We start from the raw sequence: 20,046 nt of genomic DNA, 5'->3' as shown, positions 1-20,046 counted from the left end.
GTACTCCAGTCTGGGTGACAGAGTGAGACTCCAACTCAAAAAAAAAAAAAAACATCTCAGATTCACCACCACCTTCCATATCTTCTGCAGCTTCAGTGCCAACCTCGATGGCCTCTGGCCCTGCCGATTTAACCCATCTTCCTGGATCTGTATCTCTTTTCTCTAAACATTCTCCACATGGCTGCCAGAGCTATTTTTCTAAAATACACAGCAGACCACATTCTTCTCCTTAGATATATACTTAAAAAACCCCAAGAAACAAACAGAAGACCTCACCCTGCAGTGGCTCCACAGTGCGTACGGGATAACACCTACATTTCTTTCTTTTTTTGGGGGGGTTGGAGTCTCACTCTGTCGCCCAGACTGGAGTGCAGTGGCCGCTCCCGGCCACCTCAGCCTCGACCTGCTGGGCTCCGGCGATCCTTCCGCCTCAGCCTTTCGAGTAGCTGGAACTACAGGTGCACGCTGCCACGCCCGGCTAATTTTTAATTTATTGTAGAGATGAGGTCACGCCAAGTTGCCCAGGCAGGTCTCGAACCCGCGGTCTCAGGCAATCCACTCACCTCAGCCTCCCAAAGTGCTGGGATTAAAGACTGAGCCACCGAGCCCGGCTACCCACCTTTCTTAAGATGGCATTTGAGGTCCTTAACCCTTTGTCCCTGTCCTGCCATCCCAGTTCTACTTCTCAGCCTTCCCACCTCGGCCAACTCCAGTCACACTGGGTCAGCCCAGGAAGACATACCATATGCTTGTGCCTTTGAGTCGAAACTCACTGTTTTTCCTGTTCGGAGTTTGTGCGCTTTATGATGCATCTGCCAATCTCCTCCTCCACACCCTTTCCCCCTCACACAACAAGCTACTGCCTCCCCTGGGCTCTGGGGGCCTTCGGAGAGCCAACCCAGCACCCTCCAGAGGCCTCTGTGCTGTTCAAACCCACAATTTCCACAAATGCTCATCACAAAATCCCCGTGCCTCATATGCAGCAAGAATTCAAACACTTATAAAAAACATTTTGTCCAATATGACGTGAAACATGTGAAAACAGGAAGGCAAGAGTTCTGCCCTTTTTGTCTGTCCGTTGCTTGTTTGCAGACATTCGCCCATGGGCAGTCTGGTGGCTTGGTTTATTCAGGAAACACATACATGGCTTATTACCAAAAACTGCTACACGTGTTCTGTTTGGGTGCAGGTTAGTTTGTAATAATGATAACAATATGAGTCAGCAATAATAATACTAATAATAATGACGATAATGATGATGATGAGTGAGAATTTTTTTGTTCTAAACCAAATCCGGGAGCACTCCCATGACAAGAAGTCAAATTTCTTTTCTTTTCTTTTCTTTTTTTTTTTTTTGAGTCAGAGTCTCACTCTGTCGCCCAGACTGGAGTGCAGTGGCCGCTCCCGGCCACCGCAGCCTCGACCTGCTGGGCTCTGGCGATCCTTCCGCCTCAGCCTTCCGAGTAGCCAGAATTACAGGCATGCGCTACCAGGCCCGGCTGATATTTTGATTTATTGTAGAGATGAGGTCTCGCTGCCCAGGCGGGTCTTGAACCCGCAGGCTCAGGCAATCCACTCACCTCAGCCTCCCAAGGCGTGGGATTACAGGCTGAGCCAACGAGCCTGGCTTTTATTTATTTATTTTTTGAGTTGGAGTCTCACTCCGTCGCCCAGACTGGAGTGTAGTGGCTGCTCCCGGCCACCGCAGCCTCCACCTGCTGGGCTCCGGCAATCCTTCCGCCTCAGTCTTCCGAGTAGCCGGAATTACAAGCATGTGCTACCACGCCCGGCTGACTTTTTCATTTTATTGTAGAGATGAGGTCTCGCTGCCCAGGCGGGTCTCAAATCCGCGGGCTCAGGCAATCCACTCACCTCAGCCTCCCAAAGGAGCGAGATTACAGGCTGAGCCTCCGAGCCCGGCCCAAATTTATTTATTTTGAGTCAGAGTGTCACTCTGTCGCTCATGGCCACTGTAGCCTTGAACTGCTGGCCTCAGGCGATCCTCCTGCCTCAGCCACCCAAGTTTCTGGCACTACAGGTGCATGCCACTACGCCTGGCCAATTTTTTGATTTATTGTAGAGATGAGGTCTTGCTAAGTTGCCCAGGCTGGACTCGAACCTCTGGGCTCAGGCAATCCTTTCTCCTCCACCTCTCAAAGTGCTGGGATGACAGGCATGAGCCACCGTGCCCAGTCAAGAAGTCAAATTTAGGCCATCAATGTGGAAAAAGGGAAGGCTATCATTGTGCAGCTATAAGGAGGTAACTGATATAGAAAGCCCACCATCAGGGGCTTTAAGCACTTTGATAAGCTTCAGGCTCTCTGCTCATCTCCTTCCCCCTCACAGATCATCTGAAATAACAGAATAATCATCTGAAAGTAATGCAGTTCTATCACAATGTCAAAAATGAGAGCTCGTGTGATTTATTCCTTTCCTAGGTCAGAGTTTCCCACTTGAAGTGCCGAGGAAGAAGCTGAAGTGAGATTCTCCACCCCAGGGTAGCTGGTATTGGCTGGTATGAGCAGCTGCTTTCATGTCCCCCACCATGGGATAATATCATGCTTTTAGTATCAGGATGTGACAAAGAGGCTGGGTGCGGTGGCTCATGCCTATAATTCCAGCACTTTGGGAGGCCGAGGTGAGAGGACTGCCTGAGCCTGCAAATTGAAGAACAGCCTGGGCAACTTGGGGAGACCTCATCTCTGCAATAAATAAAAAAATTAGCCGGGCATGGTGGCGCATGCCTGTAGTCCCAGCTACTGGGGAAGCTGAGGCAGGAGGATCACCTGAAGCCAGCAAGATGAGGTTGTGGTGGCCATGAGCATGTCACTGCACTCCAGCCTGGGTGACAGAGTGAGATTCTGACTCAAAAAAAAAAGATGTGACAAAGGCCGAGAAGCACTGTCCTAAACATTTCTACTATTTAAATAACACACTGAGCCGGGCTCAGCGGCTCAGCCTGTAATCCCGCGCCTTTGGGAGGCTGAGGTGAGTGGATTGCCTGAGCCCGTGGGTTCGAGATCCGCCTGGGCAGCTAGACCTCATCTCTACAATAAATAAAAAAATCAGCCGGGCGTGGTGGCGCATGCCTGTAATTCCGGCTACTCGGAAGGCTGAGGCACAAGGATCGCCGGAGCCCAGCAGGCGAGGCTGCGGTGGCCGGGAGCGGCCACTGCACTCCAGTCTGGGTGACTGAGTGAGACTCCAACTCAAAAAATAAATAAATAAATAACACACTGAATGCTCCCAAGTGACACTCTTCCTTATCTTAGGAAGGAAATCTGTTGTGTAGCTCTACGGGTCCTGCACACAAGATCTTAAAAAGGAAAAAGCCAAACCCCAATGGCAGACATGGGTTTTTTTGGGAAGAGAGTGTCAAGAAAAACAGCAAATACTGTACTATTAATTACTCCCCCAACAGAACGTAATGATTTCCGGCACCATGACAACACAGACAGGGAAGGATTTCTAGAGCGTGTTACTCACAGTTCCGACCAAAGGGTAAATGAATCCAGCGCCTATGCTGGCCCGGACATCAGTGATAGGTAAGATGAAATCCTTCGGCACGCCTTTTTTGTCAGGCTGGTGAGATAGAGAAAGGTGGGTCTTTGCCATGCAGATGGGCAAATTCCCAAAACCCTGTAATAAAGGAAAGAGAATGTGTTCACGGACATAGTTGTGAGTTTTCTGGATGTGTTGAACGTGCACTTGACAGCACCCTGCAACAACAGAACGTGGGCTCGGGTCCAGACCCGCACAGGAGCTGTTTGTTCTACTTGTTCACTGAGCAAGAAAGAAGTTGAGGATGAAAATGTATCTCCATGGGATCTTGATTTAGCAGGCTGAGGGTGACCATTGCTTATTTTGGAGGTTCTCTAAGAGAAGGCAGCGTTCTGTGCATGTCTGGGGAAAGCATGGCTATTTTCAGGCATAGTGGCAGTTGTAGAAGCCACTTTCCAAGGCTATTAATATCCGGACCCAGCAAGGTAGTCTGGAGAAAGTCTCCGAGATGAGGCTTTAGTCATGTTCACTCATTCTTAGAGTCTGCCAGGAAGCAAAGGGCCCCTTTGTGCTGGTGTATGAATCATGGCTATTTGATCTGTAATTACATTATAGGAACTAAGATGAGGTCACTATTTCAGCCTCTTATTTTTAAGAACCAAAGTCTATGCCTGACCCCAGAGTTCCAAAGGTGGAAGGGCAGGAAGTCACATGTGGTGTCTCACAAAAAGGACAGTGTCTTAAAGCCTGATTCTGATTAAATGGCACATAGTGTTCCTTTAGAGACTTTGCTCATTGATTGCAAGCACATACTTGACACTTAACTTTTAAGGAATATTCCCTTGATAGACAGCCACAGATAAAAGGAATGTAATCTTTAGTCTTTAGAGGTAAACCATGTAGAATTTCTTATGATTCAGCCTAAAGCTCTTTAGAAGATTCTAGAGTCTTATCAATTGGGGGAAAGGTTGGGGCCATTCTCTTTTTGAAATCCCTACTCTTCTATCCTGATAAGAATTCTGCAGGAGGCCAATCACAACTGCCTTATAGAAATGGTGCCAGAATTTTGAATTTCAGAGACTAAATACTGAAATAATTTCTATTACAATATAGGTTTGCAAATTCACAATTTTTTCCAGTAGAAATGTTAAAAAAAACATGCACACAACAATAAGCTATACACCGTCACCATATTACTGCATAAAAGAATATTTTAAAACTAAAAAAAGGATAAAAGATTTAACAATAGAACAAATGATACTCCTAAATAGCATTATTAAACTCATAAAAAAAAAAAAAAACAAACAGCCTCATGACAACGACCTTTACTCAGTTTATTCCACACACACGGGAATTTCACCACATCACCAGCACACAGACCAGTGTTTGGGATTCCTGTCTGTAGAGGATAATCCAAGAGCATGTGTGGAAAATTCTAAGAAAAACTGAGTTGCTGTCTCTCTTACCAAACCTGGGAGAATACCCTAGTGGGCAATGGTAGTATTAACAAAATGTCAAGTAGGATTTACAAATAGAATTAAAGAATTGGGAAATTTTTTTTTTAAAAAGGTATAGCAATGCTCCCCTCAATGAAGCTCTTTGACCAGCAAGTTCTTGCAGTGCTCTGGCTTCCATCTCATCATGCCAATCTGGATGGAGTACTCAAGGCATATGTCCTTTGGTCAAGGTGGCTGAGCATACTGCATGGAGTCCACTGACCATGACTGTCATAGGGCTAGGCAGAGACTCATGCTGCTGGATCACAGTCTTCTTCCCAGTTGTTTATCTAGAGGTTGTCACTTCTAGAGGTGAAGACGGTGGCACCTTCAATCTCGTTGGACAAGCCCAACAAGCCAATAAACCATGGATATAAAAAGCACACCAAACATCCCCATCTTTTTTCTTTTTTTTGAGTTGGAGTCTCACTCTGTCGCCCAGACTGAAGTGCAGTGGCCGCTCCCGGCCACCACAGCCTCGACCTGCTGGGCTCCGGCAATCCTTCCGCCTCAGCCTTCCAAGTAGCCAGAATTACAGGCGTGCGTTACCACGCCCGGCTGGTTTTTTGATTTATTGTAGAGATGAGGTCTTGCTTGCCCAGGCGGGACTCGAACCCGCGGGCTCAGGCAATCCACTCACCTCAGCCTCCCAAAGGTGTGGGATTACAGTCTGAGCCACTGAGCCCGGCTGAACATCCCCATCTTTAAGTGCTGCTCCTATTTGCCCAATGTGACTCCATGCTACCATTTTTTAAGGTAGTAAGAAGTCTGCAAGGCAGAGGAAGCACTGTAGATCACCAAACTCTAACTCCAAAGGACAGTTTCAGTGAAAGAAACTGAGATCACATATCACCTCTCTAATGTGGAAACCACGCATATTAGACACATTTATCATTACAGAAGTCAATGATGCATGCATCTGAGGATATGTCTTTCATAGTGTTCTAAATACAGTCAACACACTACCTAAAGATGTTTACTTTACGTTCTGTTGACCATAAAGTAGATTAAGCAAAGACCTCTCAGTTGGTGAGAAATACACAAGTTTCCAAGTTAAGATATTTTGGGAGCTGAAGGTGAGTCTTTTTTTTTTCTCCCTTAGAAGTACAACTTTTACCTGTTGAGTATAACGATCTATTTTCAATTGTGCCTCAGGAGAGAGTTCGATATCTTTGGCTCCATAGACAGCCTGGGCAATGGTTCTTATCTTTTCCACAATTGGGAGCTGGAGAAACACAAACAACAATAAAACTATTTACTTTAATGAGGCTGAACAATTAAGGAAAAACTTAGTGAGATTTTTCTGTCCTTGCTTCAATTCCCTAGCAGAGAACCTTCCACGTTTATAGCAAACTCTCTTTTCTCCTTCTATCACCCTTAAAGCACTGAAATCTTCAGATCAGATGGCAACTAATAAATAGGGAACCTTAGATGTTCAGCCAGTTTCGAGGTTGCCATTTTTATACTTAGCAGCATTTTAAAACATGTAGTTTATTCTATGCTTTCTAACAATCATTGTGTCAACACAAGAATCTCCCAACTAAAGCACTGGTGCTGGGTTTTGTTTGTTTGTTTGTTTGTTTGTTTTGAGTTGGAATCTCATTCTGTCCCTCAGACTGGAGTGCTGTGGCCTCTCCCGGCCACCGCAGCCTCGCCTGCTGGGCTCCGGTGATCCTTCCGCCTCAGCCTTCCAAGTAGCTGGAACTACAGGCGTGCGCTACCACACCCGGCTAATTTTTGGTTTATTGTAGAGATGAGGTCTCGCCAAGTTCCCCAGGGGAGTTGTGAACCCACGGGCTCAGGCAATCCACTCACCTCGGCCTCCCAAAGGCGCGGGATTACAGGCTGAGCCACCGAGCCCGGCTGGTGCTGGTTTTTAAGTGGGTCTACATACTGGCTCATAGTATGGCTACAGAAAAAGTAGCAATACCAAAACCAAGTGTATTTATTTTGTGAGCAGGGATGGGTTGAGGTTTCAATATAAATGCTGATGTGATCAAACACTTAACTGGAAAATAAGAGACTGAACCGTCACTTTAGCAAATTATGAGAAATCATGTGGCTTGGGAGAAACATGACAAGTGCCGTGGGGAGAGGATTTCCAAAATGCAGGATGGAAGACCTGGATGCAGACTGCATACGGAAAGGGATCTTTTTTTTTTTTTTTTGAGTTGGAGTCTCCATCACCCAGGCTGGAGTGCAGCAGCACGCCAATGGCCACCACAACCCCAACCTGCTGGGATCAAGTGATCCTTCCGCCTCAGCCTTCCCAGTAACTGGGACTACAGGTGCACACCACTACAGCTGGCTAATTTTTTTGATTTATTGTAGAGACGAGGTCTCACCAAGTTGCCCAGACTGATCTCGAACCCATGGGCTAAAGCAATCCTCTCATGACCTGCTGGGCTCTGGCGATCCTTCCATCCAAGCCTTCCAAGTAGCCGGAACTACAGGTGAGTGCTACCACTCCCGCCTAATTTTTATTTGTATATGGTAGAGATGAGGTCTCGCCAAGTTGCCCCAGGTTGGTATCAAACCCGTGGGCTCAGGTAATCCTCTCAACTTGGCCTCCCAAAGTGCTGGGACTATAGGCATGAGCCACCGCGCCCAGCTGGAAAAGGATCTTAAGAAACAAAATGAAAAAAAAAAAAGAAAGAAAATGACTCATTCGCAAAGAAATATTCTGCTGATAAAGTGATTCTGGCCGGGCTCGGTGGCTAAGCCTGTAATCCCAGCGCTTTGGGAGGCCGAGGTGAGTGGACTGCCTGAGCCCGCAGGTTCGAGACCCACCAGGGCAACTTGGCGAGACCTCATCTTTACAATAAATCAAAAATTAGCCAGGTGTGGTAGCACGCGCTTGTAGTTCCAGCTACTTGGAAGGCTGAGGAGGAAGGATCGCCAGAGCTCAGCAGGTCGAGACTGTGGTGGCCGGGAGCGTGCCACTGCACTCCAGTCTGTGCGACAGAGTGAGACTCCAACTCAAAAAAAAAAAAAAAGTGATTCTGAATTTAAGAGATGCATTTGACGCAGTTGTTCATAATTTTATGGTGGGTAGAAAATACACACATGCATGGTGCTGTTCGTGGATTTGTTGTTTGCTGAACAACTGCTGAACTGAAGGCTGATGGAACAGGCATCCACCAGGGAGCCGGGCCTCTCCTGGCATGCCTCAAGGACATGGCCTGGCAATGGAAAATGGCCCCTTTGTATGAAACACTGTTGATACAGATGAGTTGCCCAACAAGAGAAAATAGAAGCCAGGACTCCCTCTCAGCCCTCTCAACCCTGAAAAAACCCCAAGCTACTTTAATCCTTTACCTGTCTAGGAAAAAAAAAAGTGCAGCTTGCAGCCACGTTCATTTAATTTTACGTAAAGACACTCTTCAAGTTTGAAGCAAATATGACTGGTTTTCAATGTGAAAATAAAAGAAGGAGAAGAAGAGGAGGAGGAGAACTACTATTTTTGTAATTCTCTCTCTCTTTTTTATCTCGGGGTAAACACTGCAGCCACAAGCACTGCTGGGGAGTATCCTCGGGTTAAATGGGAAAAGGGTTAAAACATGTTTTTCATTACTATAGCTTTTATTATTGCAGAGTTGCTATGTGGTCTGGAACTCAAATATTGGGCATTTCAGCAAATAAAAAAGAACTGAAGGTGCAAGTGTTATAACCTTCCACTGAGAGACATAAAAAGGGTCTAAGTCAATGGAGAAAAATACTTTGCTCATGGATGAAGAGACTTAATACCGTACAGACGTCAGTTCTCTTAACTTACCCTATCCGTTCAATGCAACTCCAATAAAAATCCCAATATCACTTTTGGTTGCTTGGTCAACTAGTTCTAAAGTTCATAACGAAGAGTCATGACATAAATAAGGGAACTTAAAAAATAATGCAAACCAAAAGAACAAAGGACTTTTCTATCTATTATCAATCATGCACAAAACTATGCAGATTAATTATTCTGTGGATATCGGCACTGATATGGAAGAATTAATCAGTGGAGGAGAAGAAAGATCTCAGAAAGACACCTCAGCAGGGATAGGATAGTATCTAACAGAAGTGCCACAAATCAAAACAGAAAGCGCTGACTACCCAACTGGCTTTTGGATGGAGAGAAATAAAATTTGATTCCTACCACACACCAGGCCCCCAGATAGATCCAATATGGAACAAAGGCCTAAACTGGAAAATTAAACCTCTAAATATTGGAAGAAAACAGTGGAAACGCTGTTAGCCTGAGGCAGGGAAGGAATTCTTAAATGAAGTGACAACAGAATTAGCCATAAAAGAAATGATTTATGGGTTTGACTACATCAAAATTTAAAGCTTCCTTTTTTTAAAATTTTAAAAAAAGATATTATAAACAAGGTTATAAGATGAGAGACAGACTGAGAGTATGTGCAAATGTTTATAAAGTCAAAGGATTAGGACTAGAATAAATTTCTTAAAGTCTCCCACAAATAAAAAAAGACAAGCAAATATTTAGTAACAGATATAAGCAGTGCCTAATAATCATATAAAAAATGTGCAATTGCATTAGTAATAAAAAAATGCAAATTAAAACGATGAAGAACCAATTCATACTTAGTAAATTAGCAAAACTGTAAGGTATAATAATACCAGGTATAGGTGAAGATGTGGGGAAAATGCTACTTCTCTGTGCTCTTGCCTTGGTTGGAATGCTGATGGGCTCTCCTGCCATAAAAGAAAGCTTCCTGGCTGGGCTTGGTGGCTCAGCCTATAATCACAGCACTTTGGGAGGCCGAGTTGAGTGGATTGCCTGAGCCCACGGGCTCGAGACCCGCCCAGGCAACTTGGTGAGACCTCATCTCTACGATAAAATAAAAAATTAGCCGGGCGTGGTAGTGCACGCCTATAGTTCCAGCTACTTGGAAGGCTGAGGTGGAAGGACCGCAGAGTCCAGCAGGTCGAGGCTGAGGTGGCTGGGAGCGGAAACTGCACTCCAGTCTGGGCAACGGAGTGAGACTCCAACTCAAAAAAGAAAGAAAGAAGAAAGAGCCGGGCTCGGTGGCTCAGCCTGTAATCCCGCGCCTTTGGGAGGCTGAGGTGAGTGGATTGCCTGAGCCCGTGGGTTCGAGACCCGCCTGGGCAGCAAGACCTCATCTCTACAATAAATCAAAAAATCAGCCGGGCGTGCTAGCGCATGCCTGTAATTCCGGCTACTCGGAAGGCTGAGGCAGAAGGATCGCCAGAGCCCAGCAGATCGAGGCTGCGGTGGCCGGGAGTGGCCACTGCATTCCAGTCTGGGCGACAGAGTGAGACTCCAACTCAAAAAAAAAAAAGAAAGAAAGAAAGCTTCCTAATGGGTTCTTCACTTCTAACACACTCTCTACTGCAAATGATCGAACTTTCCTAACACATAGCAAGAAAAATCCTCAAATCTGCAGCTTTCCATGACCTATAGAACAAAACCTGCTTCCAACGTGTAAGTGTCTACACAATCCATCCTGTGAAGCATAAGTAGACACATCCCTGTGTCCTGAGATTTCGCCCCATCTTCTTGCTTCTAGTACCTGCGCATAAAGCCTCTTTCTCTGGAATCGTCAAAGACCAATCTTTGTTAAAACTCTCTAAGATACAGTCTCAAAACCACCACGAAGCCTTTATGGATTCCCCTCAAGCACACATGAGCATTCTCTTTTTTGATGTCCAAATGCCCTGTGGCGCTCTCACCTGCTGATTCAGAGGAAATAGGGTCAGCAGGGCTTGAACCCGAGTGGCTGGCAGCAGAGCCTGCACCATCTTGGGATGCCCTACTGTAGCACAAGCCCTAATAGTCCCAGGATACTTGGCAGGACCAAACTGACACTGAAATCTCTTGGAGGGCCAGGGGCCTTTTGTAAGCCATCTCATATGAAAAATTGGAAGGGTCTCCATTGCTAGAAAGGATGACTTTGGAAAGAAATGATCAGAATGTCCAGGAAGGTAGAATGTGAACCAAGGAACAAAAATGATTAAGTTAGTTATGCTAGCCCAATGCTTAAGAAATAACTAGAACTGTCAGGCTCAGTGGCTCATGCCTGTAATCCCAGCACTTTGGGAGGTGGAGGTGAGAGGATTATCAGGGGTTTGAGACCAGCCTGAGCAACATGGCAAGACCTCGTCTCAACAATAAATCAAAAAGAACAATTCAGCCAGGCATGGGTGGCATGTGCCTGTAGTTCCAGCTACTTGGAAGGCTGAGGCGGAAAGATCACCTGAGCCCAGCAGGTTGAGGCTGCGGTGGCCATGAGTGTGCCACTGCACTCCAGCCTGGGCGACAAAGGGAGATTCCAACTCAAAAAAAGAGAGGTATTAATAGAATAATCAGAGCTCTCTCACCAAGCAATGACCTGTCCACTCCAGGAGGGCTCAGTGTGAGCGAAATATGGTGCCTGGAATGTTGGACTGTTACTGCCTGAGTGCAAAGTCGAGGCTGGGCTAGAGGGGAAACTTTGAGGGTAACTTCTTTTTTTCTTTTTTCTTTTTTGGAGTCAAGATCTCACTCCGTCGTCCAGTCAGGACTGCAGTGGCATGATCACAGCTCACCACAGCTCCAGGGCTCAGGCAATCCTCCCACCTGAACCTCCCAAGTAGCTGGGACTACAGGCATGCACCTCAACGCCTGGTTAATTTTTTGTAGAGATGAGATTTCACGATGTTGCCCAGGCCGGTCTCAAACTCCTGTACTCAAGCAACCTTCCCTCCTTGGCCTCCCAAAGTGCTGGAATTAAAAGCATGAGCCACCATGCCCAGCCAAGGGTAATTCTAATGTAAAAGATGCAATGCTCATATCAGCTGAAGAACAAAGAATGGCCCAATAAATCCTCTGAGGTTAAGTACCATCTCCTGTTTACTCAGAGGTAGAGTATAACACATCCCAAACACATGCAGGACTTTTTCTAAACTTCCTATTGACCAGGCATGGGTTCCATGTGGTTCAATAGTGGCACAAGACGATAAGGAAATTCAAGGGGTGATGTTCTCCGCATAACAGGGAGAGAGGACTCTGTCTATGAATCTTAGGCACAAGGATCGGGGCACTGAAGAGCCTGTTCTCAACACTGTACTGACTAACATAAGCTCGTCTGCCGGGCAACACATGCCTGGCAGGGAGCAACTCTTTTTCAGAAATAAATGTTAATGGGTGGCAGGGTACAGCAGCTCACGCCTGAAATCCCAGCACTTTGGGAGGCAGAGGCAGAAGGATCGCTTGAGGCCAGGAGTTTGAAACCACCCAGTGCAACATAGAAAGACTTTGACACTACAAAAAAAAAAAAAAAAGCCAGGTGTGGTGGTGCGTGTCAGTAGTCTCAGCTACTCAGGAGGCTGAGGCAGAAGGATCGCCAGAGTCCAGGAGATTGAGGCTGTAGTGAGTGGTGATCATGCCACTACACTTTAGCCTGTGACCGAATGAGACTCTGACTTTTTTTTTTTGAGTTGGAGTCTCACTCTGTCACCCAGACTGGAGTGCAGTGACATGCTCCTGACCACCGTAGCCTCGACCTGCTGGGCTCCGGTGATCCTTCCGCCTCAGCCTTCCAAGTAGCCGGAACTACAGGCGTGCGCTACCATGCCCGGATGATTTTTCTATTTATTGTAGAGATGAAGTCTCGTCAAGTTGCCCAGGCAGGTCTTGAACCCGTGGGCTCAGGCAATTCACTCACCTCAGTCTCCCAAAACACAGGATTATAGGCTGAGCCACCTAGCCCAGCTGAGAATCTGACTTATAAATAAACAAACAAACAAATAAATAAATAAAATGTACATCTTAACCATTTCCAAGTACAGGAGCGTTAAGTACATTCACATTGTTAGGCAACCAAGCTCCGGAACACTTTTCCCCTGGCAAAACTGAGACTCTGTACCTATTGATCAACTGTCCATTCCTCCCCACACCCTATTCCCTAACAACCACGATTCTTCTTTCTTTCTCTATGAATCTGACTACTCTCAGTACCTCCCACAAATTTGTCCTTTTGCATCTGGCTTCTTTCACTTAGCACAATGTTTTCAGGTTCATCCATGTTGTAGCAGGTATCAGAATTTCCTTCCTTAAGGCTGAAAAAAATATTCCATCACACGCACACACCACACTTTGCTGATCCATTTGTCTATTGATAGACACTTTGGGTGTTTCTACTTTTCAGTTATTATAGTTATTATTTTGTATTATAACTATAACTATTGTAACTATTATAAGTATTGTTATAACTATTTGGTTACCATGAATGTGTGTATACAAATATTTCTTTGAGACCCAGCTTTCTTTTTTTTTTATGAGTCAGGGTCTCACTCTGTTACCCAGGCTGGAGAGTGGTGGCACACTCACAGCTACCGCAGCCTCAACCTGCTGGGTTGAGGTGATCCTTCCACCTCAGTCCCCCAAGTAGCTGGAACTGTAGGCGCATGCGACCACGCCTGGCTAATTTTTTGATTTATTGTAGAGACAAGCTCTCGCCAAGTTGCCCAGGCTGGTCTCGAACCCCTGGGCTCAGGCAATTCTCTTGCCTCCACTTACCAAAGTGCTGGGATTACAGGCCACCATGCGCGACTGACCCAGTTTTCAATTCTTTGGGTCACAAGAAAATATGTCTTTGATTTAATAACTACACTATTTTCCTTTCTTAATGTTTATTAGGAAATGTTCTGGGAATTTAAAGCAGGTACCAGGTTGACTTTGGGGTGATGTAGTTGTGGTTTTAGTTCTCATAGGAAAATTGCAACCACCCCCACAGGACAGGTGACCCACACAGAGCAGGATGGCCAGGAGGCTTGCGGTGGAAGCAGTCTCAACAGAGCAGTCTGGCTTTCCCGTCTCATCCTCACTGCCAGATTCCATGCCAGCACTACTATCTACCTCCCTGCCATTCATTCCTTCTGCTGCCCTGACCTCAGCCTTACCACATCTGGGAAGATGAAAATACCTCCTGATGGCTTCAAGGTACAATCCTGTCTCCTGGGACCTGAAGAGAAAGCAACTATCTACATCCTGAGCTTGACTTTTGCGGCCACATACTGAATAAAGAAAGTGTTACAGGGCTAGGCGTGGTGGCTCACGCCTGTAATCTCAGAACTCTGAGAAGCTGAGGCAGGAGGATTGCTTGACTCCGGGAGTTCAAGACTAGTTTGGGCAACATAGTGAGACCTCGTCCCTACGCAAAATTAAAAAAATAAAAAACAGCTGGGCATGGTAGCATGTACCCGTAGTCCCAGCTACTCGAGAGGCTGAGGCAGAAGGATCACCTGAGCCCAGAAAGTCAAGGTTGTGTGAGCTGTGAATGTATCACTGCACTCTGGCCTGGGCGATGGAGTGAGACCCTGACTCAAACAAAATAATAATAATAATCAAAGAAGCTGCTAGAAATAAAAGAAAATAAAGACACATGAAGGCATTATAAAGTGGTGATATCTTATCCTACTTGGAGGTCAGATTCTAAAATCAGCAACCCTGAAAACCTTTTGGAAGACCCATGAAAACACTACACAATACTCTACCCCATTATCTTGAAATAAGGTCACACTTGCTGAAGTGTTGGAACACCCTGCAGTTTCTGCAGCTTTTTACCCAATGAAGTTGTTGGTAGGCACTGGAGAGCCACTCTGAGTGAAAAGCACATTGTTCTTTCGTTTCACCAAGGCCACAGAGTTGAATTTCTGTGGGTTAAATCTTCCTATGCAATAGTATTGGCAAAATGTATTCCAATGCCCGTAAAGAAAAGGAGCAGTTAATAAGCTTGTAAGCTGAATAGGAATCTCCATAATTATTTCAATTTGTATTCTGTATTTTAAACGAAGCACACATTTTAAATGATCTATGAAGTATAGCTTGGCAAACAGGCTTTCCTGTATTTCAAATAGAAGTGCAACATGCAACCGTCGATATGAATGTATACTGACCACACGACACAAGGGGCAAAGGGTTGTATTGCTAACATACCACCTGGAGCCCTGGGATCGGCTCTGCCCTTGTGACTGAGAACAACGGGCCCCTGTATCTTTGACACAAAGCATGTCCTTGGCTGGAAACCAACACATCTGAACCACCAAAGGGTACGTGCCGACTTCCATGAGCCTGCTCGCTGGGCTTCGATCCCTGCTGGCTCATTGGCCCTGAGCAAGAGGTGAACTCTGAACACCCCTGGGGGACTCGCATTCTCCTATGGCAAGTGTGGGCTGGGGGACAAAGGGCTCACCTCTAGGAAATCTGCACTGATGCATGTGAAATGAAGACAGTGAAGAGTCGATGTGGGTGAGCTTTCACACTACTCTCAAATAGAATGTCACCACAATGTCAGAGGAAAAGAAGACGGGGGGACCCAAAAAACCCGGAATGATCTTTTGGAGGGCGGGCCCCTTGCAGTACAGGCTTCCTCCGCTCGTTAAGTGTTCTAGGAACCCATCGGCATCAGGGTACCAGCTAGCGTTGTTGTGAGAGGCTGTGCTCGGCTTCAGTGAATTTTTTTTGCAGATTTTTTCAGTGTGTTTGCCCATTTCACGATGGGTGGTTTATGAGTGCACCTGCTCACATTGAGCTGAGTGTTCAGCAGTTTTTGACCCAAAATGTCATGACCCTCATGCCCCATCCTCCCTATTTACCAGATCTCACCCCAAGTGACTTTTTTGTTTGTTTGTTTCTCTGAAGGGAAAAAAGTCCTCAAAGGGAAACGTTTTGTTGATGTGGAAGAGGTGAAACGAAAAACGACAGAAGCACTAAAAGACATCAAACCCGACCAGTTCGAAAACTGAGTGTCCTCGCCTATAAATCCTAAGGGTGCAGTTCTCTCTCTTAAAGTGGTCTATTATGTGTGGTACTTTTTTTTTTTGGAGTTAGAGTCTCACTCGGTCGCCCAGACTGGAGTGCAGTGGCCACTCCCGGCCACTGCAGCCACGACCTGCTGGGCTCCGGCAATCCTTCCGCCTCAGCCTTCCGAGTAGCTGGAACTATAGGCGCGCGCTACCATGTCCGGCTGATTTTTTGATTTTTTATTGTACAGATGAGGTCTCGCCTGCCCAGGCGGGTCTCAAACCTGCGGGCTCAGGCAATCCACTCACCTCAGCCTCCCAAAGGCGTGGGATTACAGGTTGAGCCACCGAGACCGGCTATGTGTGGGACTTTTAATGTTTATGCCTGCAATATGTATTTAATGTTCCTTAACTGCTTACTTTTAGGTTGAGAAAATGAAAAATCTACTACAGTGGTTCCATCTCATCTAAATTTAAATCAGTTTGGGGGGGAGTAATGGAATGAGTGGTAGAAAGAGGCTGGCCAACATGTGATATGACTTTGCTAATTTATCTTATATTTTCCAATAATTTTTTTTTTTTTTTTTGAGTTGGAGTCTCACTCTATCGCCCAGACTGGACTGCAGTGGCCACTCCCGGCCACCACAGCCTTGACCTGCTGGGCTCTGGTGATCCTTCTGCCTCAGCCTTCCAAGTAGCCGGAATTACAGGCATGCGCTACCACGCCCGGCTGATTTTTTCATTTCTTGTAAAGATGAGGTCTCGCTGCCCAGGCGGGTCTCGAACCCGTGGGCTCGGCAATCCACTCACCTCAGCTTCCCAAAGACGCGGGATTACAGGCTGAGCCACTGAGCCCGGCTTTTTCCAATAATTTTTGATGAAATAATGCATTTCTACAAGCTTCCTTGATAGTGACAATCCATTTTGCATGCTAGAAGGAAGCATTTGAATGCCACCGTAGGAATCCTTGGCCAGGCCCAGTGGTGCAGTGGCTCATACTTGTAATCCCAGCACTTTAGGAGGCTGAGGCAGGAGGATCGCTTGAGCACAGGAGTTTGAGATCAACCTGGCCAACATAGCTAGACTCCGTTTCTACAAAAAAATAAAAAAAAATAAGGCAGGCATGACGTGGCATATGCCTGTAGTCCCGGTGACTCAGGAGGCTAAGGTTGGAAGATTGCTTGAACCCAGGAGTTCAAGACTGCAGTGAGCTGCGATAAAACCACCACACTCAAGTCTGGGCAACAGAGGGACACCATGGTTTTACAAAAAAATAACATGAAAATCATGATTTAAAAAATGACATTACAGGGATCCTTGTGATACGTACAAGCGAAACACGTATAAACTGCTGCTTTTTAAAAAATCATCGGGTGCTATTTCTCCAGTCAAGAAACCAAAGCTGGAGTGTTTTGCCAGAATCAAACTGGGTAGAGTAGGATGCTTTGGGAAGGCTGGGAACACCAGTTGCTTCAGATTTCACGAGACTCACAGAGAGAAGTAGCATAGGCAGGCAGGGGAGGAAGGTTCCATGTTGCACACAGTAGGAGACTTCAGAGAACCTGGAAGCCAGTGTTGGAGAAGAATCTTGATCTGACCAGATCTGAGAGATGTTTGCAGGAGATCTGGGCAAGAATTAGAATGGAATCGTGGATAGGAGGGGAGGGATAAGGAGGCTTGGGAGGGACTGGCTGAAGGACAATCAAAGCTCTTGAAAGGCAGCTCACTCATGAACAAGAAGGCAGAAAAGAGCCAGGCACGGTGGCTCATGCCTGTAATCCCAGCACTTTGGGAGGTAGAGACGAGAGGATTGCCTGGCCTCCGGAGTTCGAGATCAGCCTGAACAATATGGCGAGACCTCGTCTCTATAATAAATCAAAAATTAGCTGGGCGTGGTGGTGGCATATGCCTGTGGTTCCAGCTACCTGGAAGGCTGAGGCGGAAGGATCGCCTGAGCCCAGTAGGTCGAGGCTGTGGTAGCTGTGAGCAGCATACCACTGCACTCCAGCCTGGGTGACAGAGTGAGACTCCGACTCAAATAAAAAAAGAAAGAGAAAAGAGGTCACCGTCAGGATGGCCGAGCCATCAGCAAATGCCATAAAAGCTAAGATAGACAAGTGGGACTTCATCAAACTAAAATGTTTTTGACAGTAAAAGAACCCATCAGGAGAGCAGGGAGACAACACACAGAATAGGAAAGGGTATTTGCTAATTATATATCTGACAAACATCCAGGATCGACAAGGCACTCAAACAAGCTGGAAGGAAACAAACAACCAACCCCATTAAAAAGTGGACAAAGGACATGAATAGACATTTTCAAAAGAAGACAAATAAGCAGCCAACAGAAATGAAAAAATGTTCAGTCTCACTAATCATCAGAGAACTGCAAATCAAAACCACATTGAGATACCACTTAATGCCAGTAAGAATGGCCATCATTAATAAATCAAAAAAACAATAGACGCTGGCGCGGGTGTGAGAAAGGGGAAAGCTTCTACACTGTCGGTGTGAATGCAAACTAGTCCAATCTCTGTGGAAAACGCGTGGCAATTACTAAAATAACTAAAAATTAACCTTCTATACGATCTGGCAATCTCCCTCCTCAGAATATACTTGGAGGAACATAAATTGTTCTCCAAAAAAGACACCCGTACACACATGTTCACAGAAGCACTATCCACAATAGCAAAAACGTGGAACCAACCCGACTGCCCACTGAAAGTGGGAAGACTGGATGAAGAAAATGTGGTACATATACACAATGGAGTATTATGCAGCCATAAAGAAAACAAAATCATGGACTTCGCTGCAAATCGGATGAAGCTGGTCACCATCATGTGTAGTGATCTATCATAGAAACAAAGAACCCATGTTGTCACTCACAAGTGGGTCATGAGCATTAATCACATTAGTACAAGGAAGGGGTCAGCAGTTGCAGGGCACTGCCAGGGATGGAGGGAGGAAGGAGGGGGGAGCACGTAACAACACAAAGGGTGCCTGGTCCTGTACCTGGGGGAGTGAGGGCCAGATGGAAGCCCGAACATCACTGGTATGCAGCCTACTTCATAGTTAATCCTACTTGTACCCCACATCTCTATAATAAAATATATATATTTTTGAGTCGGAGTCTCACTCTGTCACCCAGGCAGGAGGGCAGTGGCACACTCCCAGCCACTGCATCCTCGACTTGCTGGGCTCTGGGAATCCTTCCGCCTCAGCCTTCCAAGTAGCCGGAACTACAGGTGCGCGCTACCACGCCCAGCTAATTTTTGATTTATTGTAGAGACGAGGTCTCGCCAAGTTGCCCGAGTGGGTCTCGAAGCCCCGAGCTCAGGCAATCCACTCGCCTCGGCCTCCCAAAGTGCTTGGGATTACAAGTTGAGCCACCGAGCCTGACCAATAAAATATTTTCAAAAAGAACTCTATATATACTAAGAAAAAAAGCAAGCAGAAGAGTAAAGAGTACGGGAGAAAGAAAGGGATTTTTGAACGAGACACTTAACTGAGAGGAAAATGTAAGGGAGCTTCCCATAGAATAATCCAGACATTTCCATGCACAGGCAGGAGAGAGGTCAGCACTGAAGAAGTGGCCGGTGAGCTCAGGCTGACCTGGAGCGAATCCAAAGATGGGGAGGAAGAATCAGGGAGAAGGCCCTAACAGGGAGACAGTTGTGTGGGGATAAGGACAACAAAAACAAGGGACCTTCTTTCTCCTTAGGATTTTTAAAAAATTACTATAAAATATAAAAGATATACAGAGATATGCGTAAATACCATTTTACGTTTCAAAATTCCATTAATTAAACCCTTTATATACAAAATGGATGTACTTAATGCCAGAGAACTGTGCATTTAAGAATGATTAGGGGGCTGGGTGCGGTGGCTCAAGTCTGTAATCCCAGCACTTTGGGAGGCTGAGGTGAGAGGACTGCCTGAACCCAGGGGTTCGAGACCAGCCTGGGCAATTTGGTGAGACCTCGTCTCTGCAATATATCAAAAAAATTAGCTGGGCGTCGTAGTACATTCCTGTAGTTCTCGCTACTTGGAGGGTTGAGGTGGAAGGATCGCCTGAGCCCAGCAGGTCGACACTGGGGTGGCTGTGAGCGTGCCACTGTGAGACTCTGACACACACACACAGACACAAAGAATGATTAAAGGGAGAAATTTTATGCTAAGCATATTTTCACCACACACAAACAAAACCCACTCTATATACTGGATACAAATACATGTGGATATGCATTTTTTTTTTAGTTGGAGTCTCACTCTGTCACCCGGACTGGAGTGCAGTGGCTAC

At 46.1% G+C, this 20,046-nt stretch overlaps 1 protein-coding gene across 1 annotated transcript in view; it reads right to left on the bottom strand.

Annotated features, from left to right (window-relative positions):
- Positions 1–20,046, bottom strand: part of LOC103269896 (monofunctional C1-tetrahydrofolate synthase, mitochondrial) — a 121,454-nt gene that overhangs the window by 80,040 nt on the left and 21,368 nt on the right. The window contains exons 6-7 of the mRNA XM_008067456.1: positions 6,115–6,222; positions 3,487–3,639 (exon numbers count right to left, since the gene is read on the bottom strand). Coding sequence (XP_008065647.1) covers positions 3,487–3,639; positions 6,115–6,222 — 261 coding nt within the window. The remainder of the gene's footprint in view (positions 1–3,486; positions 3,640–6,114; positions 6,223–20,046) is intronic.

This window comes from Carlito syrichta, unplaced genomic scaffold, assembly GCF_000164805.1.
Source record: "Carlito syrichta isolate Samal-C Ts95f unplaced genomic scaffold, Tarsius_syrichta-2.0.1 Scaffold106724, whole genome shotgun sequence".
Lineage (NCBI taxonomy): Eukaryota > Metazoa > Chordata > Mammalia > Primates > Tarsiidae > Carlito > Carlito syrichta.
The sequence above is the reverse complement of the archived record's forward strand: the minus strand, read 5'-3'. Positions and strand labels throughout refer to the sequence as shown.